The sequence below is a fragment of the Oryctolagus cuniculus genome, chromosome 3 (assembly GCF_051225735.1).
Source record: "Oryctolagus cuniculus isolate XC-2025 breed Fujian yellow rabbit chromosome 3, ASM5122573v1, whole genome shotgun sequence".
Lineage (NCBI taxonomy): Eukaryota > Metazoa > Chordata > Mammalia > Lagomorpha > Leporidae > Oryctolagus > Oryctolagus cuniculus.
In genome coordinates this window covers 79,791,030-79,806,383 of record NC_142869.1, presented here as the reverse complement: position 1 = coordinate 79,806,383, position 15,354 = coordinate 79,791,030, and the positions used below count along the sequence as shown (strand labels likewise).

General features: G+C 37.4%; 1 protein-coding gene across 13 annotated transcripts in view; it reads left to right on the top strand.

Moving 5' to 3' along the window:
- The window catches only part of SLC4A10 (solute carrier family 4 member 10), a 329,775-nt gene that overhangs the window by 186,465 nt on the left and 127,956 nt on the right, over positions 1–15,354 (top strand). For all 13 annotated transcript variants that reach the window (XM_017342639.4, XM_070069865.2, XM_051848038.3 and 10 more), the window contains 1 exon segment: positions 5,774–5,912. In XM_017342639.4, the coding sequence (XP_017198128.1) occupies positions 5,774–5,912 (139 nt within the window).

Here is a 15,354-nt window from a genome sequence, read left to right as displayed (position 1 = left end):
ACAAAACTGGATGGAATGAATGATTTGAAATCAAAGAAGGCCTAAAGAAATTAAGATTCATACAGTTTCCATGGATTGGAAAAATCATTACAGTTAATGTACAAATCTCCTCAAATTGATTTATACATTTAATACAATTCCACCCATATTCTCTGCAGAAATTTTGTGAGTACAATTGATTCTAAAATGTATATGGATCTCATTTATATGGAAAGGTAAAAGAAATAGTCAAGCAGTTTTGGAAAAGAACAGAATTTGGAGACTCATACCCTAAGATTTTCAAAATTATAACTATTTCTGATGAACCCATCACAAGTTGAAAATGGCAGCCTGTGGAACATCCTGATAGCCTCAGAGTAGGATCTTGATTGTTCACCTTCATGATCACATGGCTAACTGGGTTCTACTGCTGTTTTTTTTTTTTTTTTTTTTTTTGCTGTTGCCAGCCTTGCCAGAAGAGTATCTGGATTCTCAGGAGAGTATCTCAGAATTCCATCCTCCAGATCTGTGAGAAGTGAATTTCTGTCATTTATGAGCAATTTGGTCTGTGTTACTTTGTTATAACAGCCAGAACTAACACAGGCCTAGATCAAAGGAGTCCAGAAAAATAATCCTGTATGGCCAACTTATTTTTGAAAAAATTACAAGACAGTTTATTGGAGAATATACCTCATCTATGGCTATCATTTGTTGTCTTTTTACCTTGTGTTGGAACACTTGGACATACACATGCAAAAAAAATTCTTGAAATAAGCCTTTCATTTTATAGCAAAATTAACTTAAAATACACAATAGCTTATAATGTAAAATAGAAAACTACAAAAACACTTAGAAAATAACATGAGAAAATCATTGAGATTTTTAGGCAAGAGTGCTGAAATTTGGAACTAAAAGCATAATGTAAGTAGAAAAAATGAGTTGGAATTTATCAAAATTCAACATTTTGGTAAGTGAAAGACACTGTTAAGATAATGTAAACTTAAGCAATAGATGGGCATAAGAGAAAATATTTGCAAATTGTATGTTCAGCAAAATCTTTTTATGCAAAATATACAACTATAATGAATTCTCAAAACTCAATAGTAAAGAACAAAAAACCCATCTGAAAATTGGAAAAACATTTCAACATGTTTTCAGAGAAGAAATATGAATAGCAAATAAATACATGAGAAATTGTCAGTAGTAACCACCAGAGAAGTGTAAATTAACTCTCAATGAGGTATCAGTACATAGAAAACGAAAAAGCAATTGACAATACCAAATGCAAGTGCAGGTGAAAATTTCAGGAACTGCAGCTCTCATACATTGCCCCTGGGAATGCAAAATGGTACAGCCATTCTGGAAAGCAGTTTTGCAGAGTCTTCTAAAGCTGAACTTACAGTCACTGTATAGCATGCAGTTTTGTTTTTTTTTTTTTAAGATTTATTTATTTGAAAGTCAGAGTTACACAGAGAGAAGGAGAGGCAGAAGAGAGAGAGGTCTTCCATCCGCTGGCTCATTCCCCAATTGGCCATAACACCCAGAGCTATGCCACTCGGAAGCCAGGAGCCAGGAGCTTCTTTCGGGTCTCCCACATGGGTGCAGTGGCCCAAGGACTGGGGCCATCTTCTGCTTTCCCAGGCCATAGCAGAGAGCTGGATTGGAAGTAGAGCAGGCAGGACTTGAACCAGTGCCCATATGGGATGCTAGCACAGCAGACAGCAGCTTTACCTGCTGCACCACGGCACTGGCCCCAACATACAGTCATTTTTTTTTTTTTGACAGGTAGAGTTATAGACAGTGAGAGAGAGAGAGAAAGGTCTTCCGGCCGGCGCTGTGGCTCACTAGGCTAATCCTCCGCCTGCCGTGCTGGTACCCTGGGTTCTAGTCCTGGTTGGAGACTGAGGGCTGGATTCTGTCCCGGTTGCTCCTTGTCCAGTCCAGCTCTCTGCTGTGGCCTGGGAAGGCAGTGGAGGATGACCCAAGTGCTTGGGCCCTGTACCCACATGGGAGACCAGGAGGAAGCACCTGGTTCCTGGATTCGGATCGGCGCAGTGCGCTGGCCATAGCGGCCATTTGGGGAGTGAATCAACGGAAGGAAGACCTTCTCTTTGTCTCTCTCTCTCTCTCTCTCTCTCTCACTGTCTATAACTCTACCTGTCAAACAAACAAAAAATTTCCAGGTCTTAGCTATTGTGAATTGAGCTGCAATAAGCATTAAGGTGCAGACCACTTTTTTGTTTGCCAATTTAATTTCCTTTGGGTAAATTCCAAGGAGTGGGATGGCTGGGTTGAATGGTAGGGTTATATTCAGGTTTCTGAGGAATCTCCAGACTGACTTCCATAGTGGCTTAACCAGTTTACATTCCCACCAACAGTGGATTAGTGTCTCTTTTTCCCCACATCCTCGCCAGCATCTGTTGTTGGTAGATTTCTGAATGTGAGCCATTCTCACTGGGGTGAGGTGAAACCTCATTGTGGTTTTGATTTGCATTTCCCAGATTGCTAGTGATCTTGAACATTTTTTCATGTGCCTGTTGGCCATTTGGATTTGCTCTTTTGAAAAATGTCTATTGAGGTCCTTGGCCCATCTCTTAAGTGGATTGTTTGTTGTAGTAGACTGGGTAAAGAAATTATGGGACATGTACTCTATAGAATACTATACAGCAGTCAAAAACAATGAAATCCGGTTATTTGCAACAAAATGGAGGAATCTGGAAAGCATCATGCTGAGTGAATTAAGCCAGTCCCAAAGGGACAAATATCATATGTTCTCCCTGATCGGTGACAACTAACTGAGCACCAAAGAAGAAACCTGTTGAAGTGAAATGGAGACTGAGAAACAGTGACCTGATCAGCCCTTTTTCTGACTGTTGATGTACAATTTAATACTTTATCCCTTTTAGTATTTTTTTGTTATAGTTAATACTATTGGTTGAACTCTGTAGTTAACACACATTTATTCTTAGGTGTTGAAATTTAACTGAAAAGTGATTCCTGTTAAATATAAGGGTGGGAATAAGAGAGGGAGGAGATGTACAATTTGGGATGTGCTCAAACTGACTTGCCCCAAATGGTGAAGTTAGAAATGTGCCAGGGGATTTCAATAAAATCCCATCAAAGTGGCATGTACCAATGCCATCTCACTCATCCAAGTGATCAATTTCAGTTCACGGTTGATCACACTGATAGGTCTAAGAGTCAAAGGGATCACACAAACACAAACAACACTAGTGTCTGCTAATACTAAATGATAGAATAAAAAAGGGAGAGAACGATCCAACATGGGAAGCGGGATACACAGCAGACTCATAGAATGGCAGATGTCCTAAACAGCACTCTGGCCTCAGAATCAGCTCCTAAGGCATTCGAATCTGGCTGAAGAGCCCATGAGAGTATTTTAGGCATGGAAAGTCAAGACACTCTGGCAAAAAAAAAAAAAAAAACAAACAAACAAACAAACAAAAAAAAACCAAACACCTAACTGGAAGATCTCTGCGAGTGAGATCCCAGTGGAAAGAACGGGGCCATCAAAGAAGGAGGTACCTTTCTCTGAAGGGAGGAGAGAACTTCCACTTTGACTATGACCCTGTCGGAATAAGATCAAAGTCGGCGAACTCAAAAGGCTTCCATAGCCTAGGCAACTCATGACTAGAGCCTAGGGAGATTTCTGATGCCATAAACAAGAGTGTCAAATTGTTAAGTCAACAACAGGAGTCACTATGTCACTATGTACTTACTCCTTATGTAGGATCTCTGTCCTTAATGTGTTGTTCAATGTGAATTAATGCTATAACTAGCACTGAAACAGTATTTTACACTTTGTGTTTCTGTGTGGGTATAAACTGATGAAATCTTTACTTAATATATACTAAATCAATCTTTTGTATATAAAGATAATTGAAAATGAATCTTGATGTGAATGGAATGGGAGAGGGAGTGGGAGAAGGGAGGGGTGTGAGTGGGAGGGAAGTTATGGGGGGGAAATGCCATTGTAATCCATAAACTGTACTTTGGAAATTTATATTTACTAAATAAAAGTTTCAAAAAAAAAAAAAAAGGTCTTCCTTCCGTTGGTTCACCTCCCAAATGACCGTTATGACAGGAGCTACGATGATCCGAAACCAGGAGCCAGGTGGTTCCTCCTGGTCTCCCATGTGGGTGCAGGGGCCCAAGCACTTTGGCCATCCTCCACTGCCCTCCTGGGCCACAGCAGAGAGCTGGACTGGAAGAGGAGCAATCGGGACTAGCACCTGGTGCCCATATGGGATGCTGGTGCCACAGGCAGAGGATTAACCAAGTAAGCCACGGTGCCGGCCCCCCAAGATACAGTCTTATTCCTAGGTATTTACCTTAGAAAAATAAAAACTCTGTTTACTTAAAATCCTATACTGGGTCAGCACTGTGGCATAATGGGTAAAGCTGCCTCTCTCAGTGCCTGCATCATATATGGGTGATGATTCGAGTCCCAGATGCTCCACTTCTAATCTAGTTCTCTAATCTGGCCTGGGAAAGCAGTGGAAGATGGCCCAAGTCCTTGGGCCCCTGCACCCACATGGCTGACCGAGAAGAAGCTCCTGGCTCCTGGCTTTGGATCAGCTCAGCTCCAGCCAATGCGGCCATCTGGGGAGTGAACCAACAGACCTCTCTCTCTCTGCCTCTGCCTCTGCCTCTGCCTCTCTGTAACTCTACATTTCAAATAAATAATTTTTTAAAAGAAAACCTATACAAATATACTTACAGTAGTTCTAGTCATAATTGAGAAACATTGGAAATAACTCAAATATCCTTCAGCAGATGCATGCATAAGCAAAATGTGGTATCTTCCCACAATGGACTGTTATTCAGGATTATAGGAATGAACTATTTTTTTTTTTTTTGACAGGCAGAGTGGACAGTGAGAGAGAGAGAGACAGAGAGAAAGGTCTTCCTTTGCCGTTGGTTCACCCTCCAATGGCCGCCACGGCCGGCGCACTGTGGCCGGCGCACCGCACTGATCCGAAGGCAGGAGCCAGATGCTTCTCCTGGTCTCCCATGGGGTGCAGGGCCCAAGCACCTGGGCCATCCTCCACTGCACTCCCGGGCCACAGCAGAGAGCTGGCCTGGAAGAGGAGCAACTGGGACAGAATCCGACGCCCTGACCGGGACTAGAACCCGGTGTGCCGGCGCCGCAAGGCGGAGGATTAGCCTACTGAGCCGTGGCGCCTGCCTAGGAATGAACTATTGATACACACAATGATATATATAAATTTCAAAATCTCAAAGGCATTAAGCCACATGATAAAGCCAGTCTCAAAAAGTTAACATACCCAGTTTTCACTTACATGACATTTAAGAAAAGACAAAACTATGGCAGTATAAACCAGACCAGTGGTTGCGAGAGATTAGGGAAGCGATATGGTGAATTATATTCAGCATAGTTTTAGAGTAAGTAAATTTTATCATAATCTACACTTCTGAATATTACCCATAGAATATATCATATATGATGAGAAAATGTTTATACATGTGTGAGAAACAGAAATAGTTGCCATGAATGTTATAAAAATAAAAAATGATCATATTTGATTTTATATTTGATAATATATAATTGCATTTTAAATATTCATGCTCCCAAATTATGCTGGCCTTAATGTTATGTAAATTTGGTTTTAATTCCTGTGTCTGCACTAGCTGAGTGTTGCAGTGGCTGGGCAGTGCAAGTGTGAATTTGAGGTGATGTTGCAGGTAGTGACTGGAACCTGGTGAGCTTAGAGTCAAGGTAATACATGTTTGCATCTCTGATTTCACCTAGATACCCCGTCGCAGCGAGTACAGTTCATTCTGGGAACTGAGGATGATGACGAAGAACACATTCCTCATGACCTTTTCACAGAATTGGATGAGATTTGTTGGCGTGAAGGTGAGGATGCTGAGTGGCGAGAAACAGCAAGGTGAGGACTTTTGTTGAAAGGTGAAGCCATACTAAGGAGTTTTCATGTTGTTAGGAAAAGAGATTCCTAGTAGCAATAATTTTGTAAACATCCATGATTGTTGTTGATTTCTGAAGTTGCTCATCTGGCCTGGGATACAGGTCATGAAATCTGAAAGCAATAATTATAGTAAACAGTGTGACAGAGCCAGCAACAGCTGCAGTCTTAAAGAAAGACAGTAGTATAATTTGTGTCAACAGAAAAACAAAAGAAATCTAAAAGTAATTTATTCTACTGTTTTATCTGCTGGCTTACAACAAAATTAGTGACCTTATATATTAATTCGCATGTAAGGCTTTTTTTTTAAAGAAGGGCAAAGCTCATCATAAGAGGCTTTAGGTACAATCATGGGTTTCATGTTCCATTGGTAGGAATAAAAATATTTTGTAATGTATTTCTAGGGTATATGTACATTTAAACATACTGTTTTTTCTAAGCATCTTTTTAAAGGTTAACTTATCATTTGCAAGTAATATTTCTATATTGCCATATAATTGATGAATTACTACTAAAAAGTAATGAACCAAATTTTGTTTACTTTTCTTTCATTTAAAATATTTTTAAATTTTAACTGATACTTAAAAATTGGACATATTTATGTGGTGCATGTGATGTTTGATACTTATATATGTTGTATAATGTTCAAAATGAGGGTAAGCATATCTATCTTGTCAAAAAATATATCTGTTTTAGTGGTGAAAATGTTCAAAATTCTTCTAGCATTTTGAAATATACATTATATTATCTATAATCATCCTACTGTGCATCCTATCTAAATATAACTTAGTACCTGTTTACCAACAATTCCACATCCCTCCTTAATCCCCTACTCTACTCTGGTAACCATCATTCTATTCTCAACTTCTATGAGATCAACTGTTTTTTACTCACATGAATGAAGTCATGGAACATTTGTGTTTCTCTGTGTGACTTATTTTACTTACCATAATGACCTCCAGGTCCATTCATTCTGTCACAACTGGACTTTATCTTTTTTTATGTCTGAGTAGTATTCTATTGCATATGTATACCACATTTTCTTTATCCATCCATCAGTGGATGGACACCTAGGTTGCTGTCATTTCTTGGCTATTGTGAATCCTGCTACAATGGACATGAGAGTGCAGATGTCACTTCAACAGAGTAATTCCATGTTCCTTGGATGTATGTGTGTGTGTGTATGTGTGTGTTCTGGATAATTTGTAGTTCTATTTTTAATATTTGAGGAGTTTTATGCTGTTTTCCATAATGGTTGTACATTCCCACAAAGCAAGGGGTTCTCCTTTCTCCACATATTTGCCAACACCTGTTATGTCTTTGTAACAATAGAAATTCTGACTGGAGTGAGGTGATGTCTCATTGTGGTTTTGATTTGCACTTGTGTGGTGATTAGTGACATTGAACATTTTTTCATACATCTGTTGACCATTTGAATGTCTTCTTTTCAGAAATGTCTACTTAGGTCCATTGTCCATTTTTGAATCATATTCTGCTTTTCCTTCATTGTTGCTCATTTGATTATTTCTTTAGCAAACATTTACGGGGGATCTCTTTTGTACAATGGTTATAGAACAACAACAGAAATCTTAAATTTTGCTTTTAACAATCTCAAAGTTGAATTTAGACAAATACCTTGTAAATGCTGTAAAAATGTGGGTGTACCTTGGGTATGCTTCCCAAATTTAATGTGAATATGAATCACCTCAAGTCTTGTCAAAAATGTAATTCATAGCAGATGGAAGATCTGTTTCTCTCTCCCTCTCTGTCTCTCCCTCTCTCTGTTACTCTGCCTTTCAAATAAATAAATAAATATTTTTTAAAAAAATGTAGGTTAAGTAGGCCTTTGACATAGAACTTCAGATCCTGCATTTGCAACAAATTTCCAGTTGAAGTCAAGTTTCTGGTTTGAGAACCATAGGGGTGAAGTGTTTGAGAACCACAAGGGTGAAGGAGGGGTTCTGCACAGCTTCCCTCAAAGAGGTGATTCCTGAAGGTTGTATAGGAGTTCCCTATAGCAGGAAAGTGGAGGGGGTGGTATTACTAGCAGAGGGAGCCGGATGTCCTGAAGCACAGCATTGAAACAGATCTTACTGCTTTCTACTAGGTTATCCCTTCTGTGGTCAGTTCCAATTGACAGAACTTCTTTCTGCTCCTTAGATAACAACAGCTTTCTGAAAGCCACATACTCCAATGGGTCATGTTAAACTTACGTCTGCAGTTACTCATTGCCTTAACTCTATCTACACAGGTTTAATGTGGAATTGTGTCTTCAACCATGAAAATGAATAAAATTTTTTTTCATTTATATAAAGTGAACAAATTTCATATATTTCATATTTACAGATTTAGGAGCATAGTGATACTTCCCACCCTACTCTCCCTCCTACTCACAGCCCACCACCCATTCAATAATATTGGTCCAGTTAATTACTGTTTGATGTATTTTGAGTATTCTTTTTTTAAAAAAGATTTATTTTATTTATTTTAAAGAGACTGTTACAGAGAGAGAGGGAGAGAGAGAGGTCTTCCCTCAGCTGATTCACTACCCAAATGGCTGCAACAGCCAGAGCTGAGCCATCTGAGCCAGGAGGCAAGAGCTTCCTCTGGGTCTCCCACGTGGGGGCAGGAGCACAAGGACTTGGACCATCCTCCTCTGCTTTCCCACGTGCATTAGCAGGGAGCTGGATTTGAAGTGGAGCAGCTGGGATGTGAACCGGTACCCTTATGGGATGCTAGTGCTGTGGGCCAGGGCTTTAACCCATTGAGCCATAGCGCCACCCCCTTGAGTGTCCTTTATAGCTCTCCTATATTTAAAAAATATCAAAAGTAAATAGAAGAAAATCAAAATGTTTATCACCACTTTCAACTCTGTTAACAATTTTTAAATTTATTTTTAAACTATGTAAAATTATTTTGTTCTACTTAATACTTTTGGTGAATACTGTAATCAATACACATTATTCTTTTTTTTTAACTTTTATTTAATGAATATAAATTTCCAAAGTACGACTTATGGATAATACACATTATTCTTAAGTGCTGAAACTTAACTGAAAAGTTATTGCTGTTAAATATAAGAGTGGGAATAAGAGAGGGAAGAGATGTACAATTTGGGACATGCTCAAGCTGACTTACCTCAAACGGTAGAGTTAGAAACATACCAGGGGATTCCGATTCAATCCCATCAAGGTGGCATGTACCAATGCCATCTCACTCATCCAAGTGATCAATTTCAGTTCACGGTTGATCACACTGATAGGTCTAAGAGTCAAAGGGATCACATAAACAAGAATAGTGTCTGCAAATACTAGCTGATAGAATAAAAAAGGGAGAGAATGATCCAACATGGGAAGTGAGATACACAGCAGACCCATAGAATGGCAGATGTCCTAAACAGCACTCTGGCCTCAGAATCAGCCCTTAAGGCATGTGGATCCGGCTGAAAAGCCCATGAGACTATTTCAGGCATGGAAAGCAAAGACACTCTGGGGAAAACAAAAACAAAAACCCTAAATGAAAGATCTCCACGAGTGAGATCCCAATGGAAAGAACGGGTCATCAAAGAAGGAGGTACCTTTCTCTGAAGGGAGGAGACAACTTCCACTTTGACCATGGCCTTGTCTAAAAATTATCAGAGTCAGTGAACTCAGGGGGCTTCCATAGCCTTGGCAGCTTATGACAAGAGCCTAGGGTGATTACTGATGCCATAAACAAGAGTGTCAATTTGTTAAGTCAACAACAGGAGTCACTGTGCACTTACTCTTCATGTAGGATCTCTGTCTTTAGTGTGCTGTACATTGAGATTTAATGCTATAACTAGTACTCAAACAGTATTTTTCACTTTATGTTTCTGTATGGGAGCAAACTGTTGAAATCTTTACTTAATGTATGCTAAACTGATCTTCTGTATATAAAGAGAATTGAAAATGAATCTTGATGTGAATGGAAGGGGAAAGGGAGTGGGAAAGGGGAGGGTTGGGGGTGGGAGGGACATTATGGGGGGGAAGCCATTGTAATCCATAAGCTGTACTTTGGAAATTTATATTCATTAAATAAAAGTTAAAAATAAAAATAAAAAAAATTATTTTAAATTTTGATTTAATATGTAATACTTATACTTTTATGAAGTATAGTGCAATATATCAACACGTATTCAGAGCATAAGCCAATGAAACCAGGAAATTAACCTTTCCATTTTAATATCTTTGAACTTGGAGCCTCCCAACTTCTCTTTCATTTTCTTATACAGTTTATGCCACATTATTTTGAGCTATAATCATCCTATTGTGCTGTAGAACACCAAAATCCTTTTACTTCCATCTGACTACATTTTAGTACCCGTTATTCAACCTGTTAACCATTAAAACAACAAAATTAATGGGTGCCAATATTTAAAATTTAAAAAGTATAGGAAGATAGAAAAGCAAATATGTTCCTCTACCCTTATTCATTGTAGTTCTTTTGAAAAGTGATCACAGTAACAGTTCCTTGTATGTCTTTCCTTCAGAATTTTAATACCTATATCTGTATATAAATACCTAGATCTATATGTATATACATAAATACCTGGATCTATATATAAGTGCTGCCTTTTTCTAAATTTATAAAATAGGTATTGTGTGATTCACATTAGCCATATTTATCACTTCACATAATAATATATTGGGGACATATTCCATATAAGTTGTGTAGATTTATACAATGTTTTGAATTCGATTATGTGGATGGTGTGTTATTCCATGTGAATTACCTTTTAAGTGAAAACTTTATGTGAATTAAGTGATTTACATATGATGCCTTTTATTATAATATTTTTAAATACACAATTAAATTTAAAGTAGTTTCATAGTCTGGCAAATTTTTTACTTAATTTTTTTATCTTTAAACATTTTTATTTACATGTAAAGTTGCACATTTTTATGGACTAAAATGTTATATTTCAACATATGTACAGAGTGTGAACTTTTCAAATCAGGCAATTAGTGTTTCTGTTTCTTATTTTTTCCTTGTTTGGAGCCTACAAGCTCCTCTCTGGTTCTTAATACAGTATTGTAACCTATAATAGCCCCACTGTGATCCCACTGTGATGTGAACATTAGAACTTACTCCATAATTTTTGAAAAGATTTCTTTTATTTATTTGAAAGTCAGAGTGCCAGAGAGGGAGAGAAGGGTAGAGGGAGGGAAGGAGGAAGAGAGAGAGAGAGGGAGATAGAGTCCGTGTGTGTGTGTGTGTGTGTGTGTGTATGTGTGTGTGTGTGAGGGGAGAGAGAGAGAGAGAGAGAAAGCACTATCTTTCATTTGTTCAAAATGGCTGGGGCTGGGCCAGGCTGAAGCCAGGAGCCTGAAACTGCAGATTTCCCACATGTGTGGTAGGGCTAAGCCCTTGGGTCATCTTCTGCTCTCTTCCCATGTGCATCAGCAGGGAGCTGGATCAGAAGAGGACATCAAGGACACTAACTGGCACTCTGAAATGAGATGCTGGCATTGCAAGCAGTGGCTTAACTTGCTGCACCACAATGCCAGGCCCCCGATATGACTATGTTTTATCCCTCGTTATCCAATATCACTCTTTCTCCCCTTCCTCTTACTCTTCCTAGCCTCTAGTAATCAATATTCTAAGTTCAGATCTACCTTTTTAAACTTCCACATATGAGAGAGAGAAAGAAAATGCATTTATCTTTCTGTGTCTATATTATTTCAGTCAGCAAAATAACCTCCAGGTCCATCCATTTTGTTACACCTTTCAAGGTTTCATTTTTTGTGTGTGGTCGCATAATACTCCATTGTGGTTATACAACATATTTTCTTTATCCACTCATCCATGGCTGGACATAATCTGGTAAATTTTAAAATTAAGAATGTTGTACTTTTGTTCCTCAACTACATCAAAATCTATGTGAATATTTTAAAGATAATATACGTGCTTATCTTTTTTTGTGTGGTGACAAGAAAGCAATATCTGATCTTTTCCCACATTAGTTATAGAAGTTTTGCTGTTTTAAAAAGTTGTTGATAAGGAAGATAAAATGTACACCTTCATTTAAGCAAGAAGCATCTTAACACTAGTTATAAGAAACGGGTGTTTCCAGAAGGGAGCTATGGTGATTATGAACCTTAGCTCTGGTTAGAGTCACTGTAATCTATTGTTAAGTACTTTTTTGGAGGCATTTCTTTTGGATTCCTTTATTTTTCCTTATCCTACATAGTGAAACTGAGAAGGCTGGTCTGTATATTTTGGCATGAGTCACTCTATTATTAAAACAGTTGGCAATTTTTCACTTTCCAGATTAAATGGAAACCAGTAACTGCCTTATAATTTGCCCATTCTCAAGTCTAGGGGATGGCAGAAGTGCCACTAGAATCTAGTTTTTTTTTTTTTTTTTTTTTAGTGCTTATTTATTTGAACAGGAGAGAGAAACAGAGACAAAGGAGAAACTCCCACCCACTGGCTTGCTCCCTAAATGGGCAAATCAGAGCTGGACTGAGGCCAGAACCGAGCCAGAACCAATCAGATCTCCAGTGTGGATGACAGAGACCCAATTACTTGATCCATCGCACCTGTCTATGTTAGCATGAAATTGGACTCAGGAGCTGGGGCTGAGGAATCAAACTCTGATACTCTGACATGGGACGCAGACTCATGTCTTCTTTGATAGGCTAAATGCTTACTCTGTAGTTCTTTGACTTGTCACACTTGAGCAGCTAAAATTTTATCATGTTTTAATGGATTAAGTTGAATAACATGTTTATCCTAAACCCCTGGAAGGTACTTCTTTTTCATTATAAAGAATAAAAGAGATGATCTAGTTAATTGTTTGCATTGTATAATGATATTAGAACCTGTCTTCTTAGCTATTCTTCTGGTGCCTTATGCATGGTACAGCTGTTTGAGGTTCGGAGAGACATCTGATGAGCAATCAAAATAGTAACAGACATTGAAGAGGAGGATAGATGAATTTTGGCTGAGACACAATACTTCAGGGAAGAACAGAATGTATTTATTGAGAACTTAGAAATGTAGTTGGTTTTAAAGTGGCATAAGTGATTTTGTGCTTGTTGCCATAGTTCATCAAAAAGGCTAATTTTAGTTAATTCATGATTGATTTTTCAAATGCAACTTAATTCTAATAAATTATTAGTATAATCATGCTAAGCACTTCTCATTTTCTCTCTCTCTCTGTGTCTATAGCTCTCTCATACGTTGTTAGTATTCCAGGTGGGATTAATAATTTTCTTTCCTAATAACTGAAACAAAAAGGATATTCTATCATACAGCACCTGTCACATATCACTTCATGAATAATTCATGCTCACTGTTGTTGCCAAATTCAACTTAAGAGAAGTTTTAAATTTTGAAGCTAATTTTTTGAATAATTATTTAATAAATGTTTGTGAAAACCAGCTGTTCACTTTTTAAAACTCTGAAAGAAGCCATATGAAGAGGGTAATGAAATCAACACAATTACAATGTCCTGCTTATAAATAACATAGAACATTATTAATAGAAAAGTGAGCAAAGCTACCACAGCTGTGAAATCGTGGCAACAACATGCTTGACTCACTTTGGTTGCCCTTTAAAAATACTTCCCACAAATGAGCTTAGAAGAGGCAAAGCAGGGGTAGCAGTTAGGTCTCTGATGCTCTGAAGGCACTAGATAGTCAAAACTAGTAAAGGTTGAAGTCATCTGGATTTTTTCAGGGGGATTTGAAATGTGATGATAACATGGATTAAGATCAATTTATTTGTATAAATTTTAGATTTTGATGTATTTCATTTCCCCCTAAGATTAATATAGTTACTTCTGTTATTACATTTATTATTCTCTGGCCTCTCTCTAACCATGCACCCTCACCTGCCATGTCCCACAACTCTCCTAAAAGAGGGTGTTTTGTCATGACATACCCATTACTTCCCCAAGGTACAATTCCTTCCTGTCTGTGTAGACTCAGAATAAAAGTTCTTAGAAAAGTTAAACTTAGTGGCAACAGCATACAAAGTGTTAAACTGTCTAGAAGACTTATTTCTAATTGACAGAAGAATTTTATTTTGTGTATTTTTAATATGAGTATTGCAGAGATTATCATTAACTTAATCCTCAAAGAATTCATAAAGCACCTATTTAATGTTGTTTAGTAGAAAGAGACTACCATGTGTTAATCATGGATCAAAGCAGAGCCAGAAATACTGAAGGAAATGAAAATAATCTGCTCAGGATTTCAATTGCCCCCCTCTGTAGATAGTAATCATGCAATTGGTCTATGCAATTGCATTGCCTCAACTCATGTCATTAATGTTTTTCCTGTTTGCTTTGGTTTGTTATTCAGATGTCAGCAGAGTTTATTCAAAAACTGAAACACATTACAGCACTTTAGATCATTAACTACGGTTAGGTATTTTTGTAATTTACAGTATGTTTATTAACCTAACATCTTGAAACAGGTACTAGTATGTTGCTAGTTGTGTTAATGCCTATCTCTGAAGCAAGAAATTAAACAAAAAAAAACCAGAAATGATAGATATACACATGTATTTATATATATATATTATTTTCAATTATAATTCCTTTAAAACATTCATTTAAATATCTCTTAAAGTTTTTGGCATCACTCTGGAATTGGCACGAAGCACTGAATCTTGAAATGTTTAGTATCTTTAGTAACTTGATATTTGTAACTTGTGAGTTCCTTTTTATGGAAAGTACCTTCTGCCTCCTCCTATAATACCCATAAAACCTATGCATACATCAATCCATCCATGCATATAAGTTGTATGTCGTCATTTTAACTACCAAACTCTTGGAACTCCCAGACTGTAGGCTTTTTCTAGAACAACCAAGCCCCCAGTTTGAAGGAAATTATGTAAAGGAAGGAACATACCTCTTGGGTTTGTTTTCAAAATGTCCGTTCAGATAGACACAGATCAATGGAACAGAACAGAGACCCTGGAAATAGACCAACAGAAATACAACTGAGTTTTAACAAAAGACAAAGCTGATAAATGGAGCTTTTTCAACAAATATTGTTGAGGCTATTGGAAATCTATAGACAAAAAAATAAAATTCTTCTAAACTCCTCAGTGTACACAAAATTAATTCCAATGAGATTATAAACAAATATAAAACTTAAATATAAACTTTAAATTTATATTAATTAATAAATTTATAAATATAAGTATAAACGTAAATATAAAAATTAAGTCATGAAACTTTTAGAAAAAATATGAGATAATTCTTTGGACTCAGGACTTGGTGATGACATTTTAGACATGACAACAAAAACATAATCGATAAAAGGAAATAGCCATAAACTGAACTTCATCAAAATGAGAACTTTCATGTTAAGAAAGATCCTGCTAAGAGAATGAAAAGATAAGCTATGAATGAGAAGGAAGTATTTGCAAA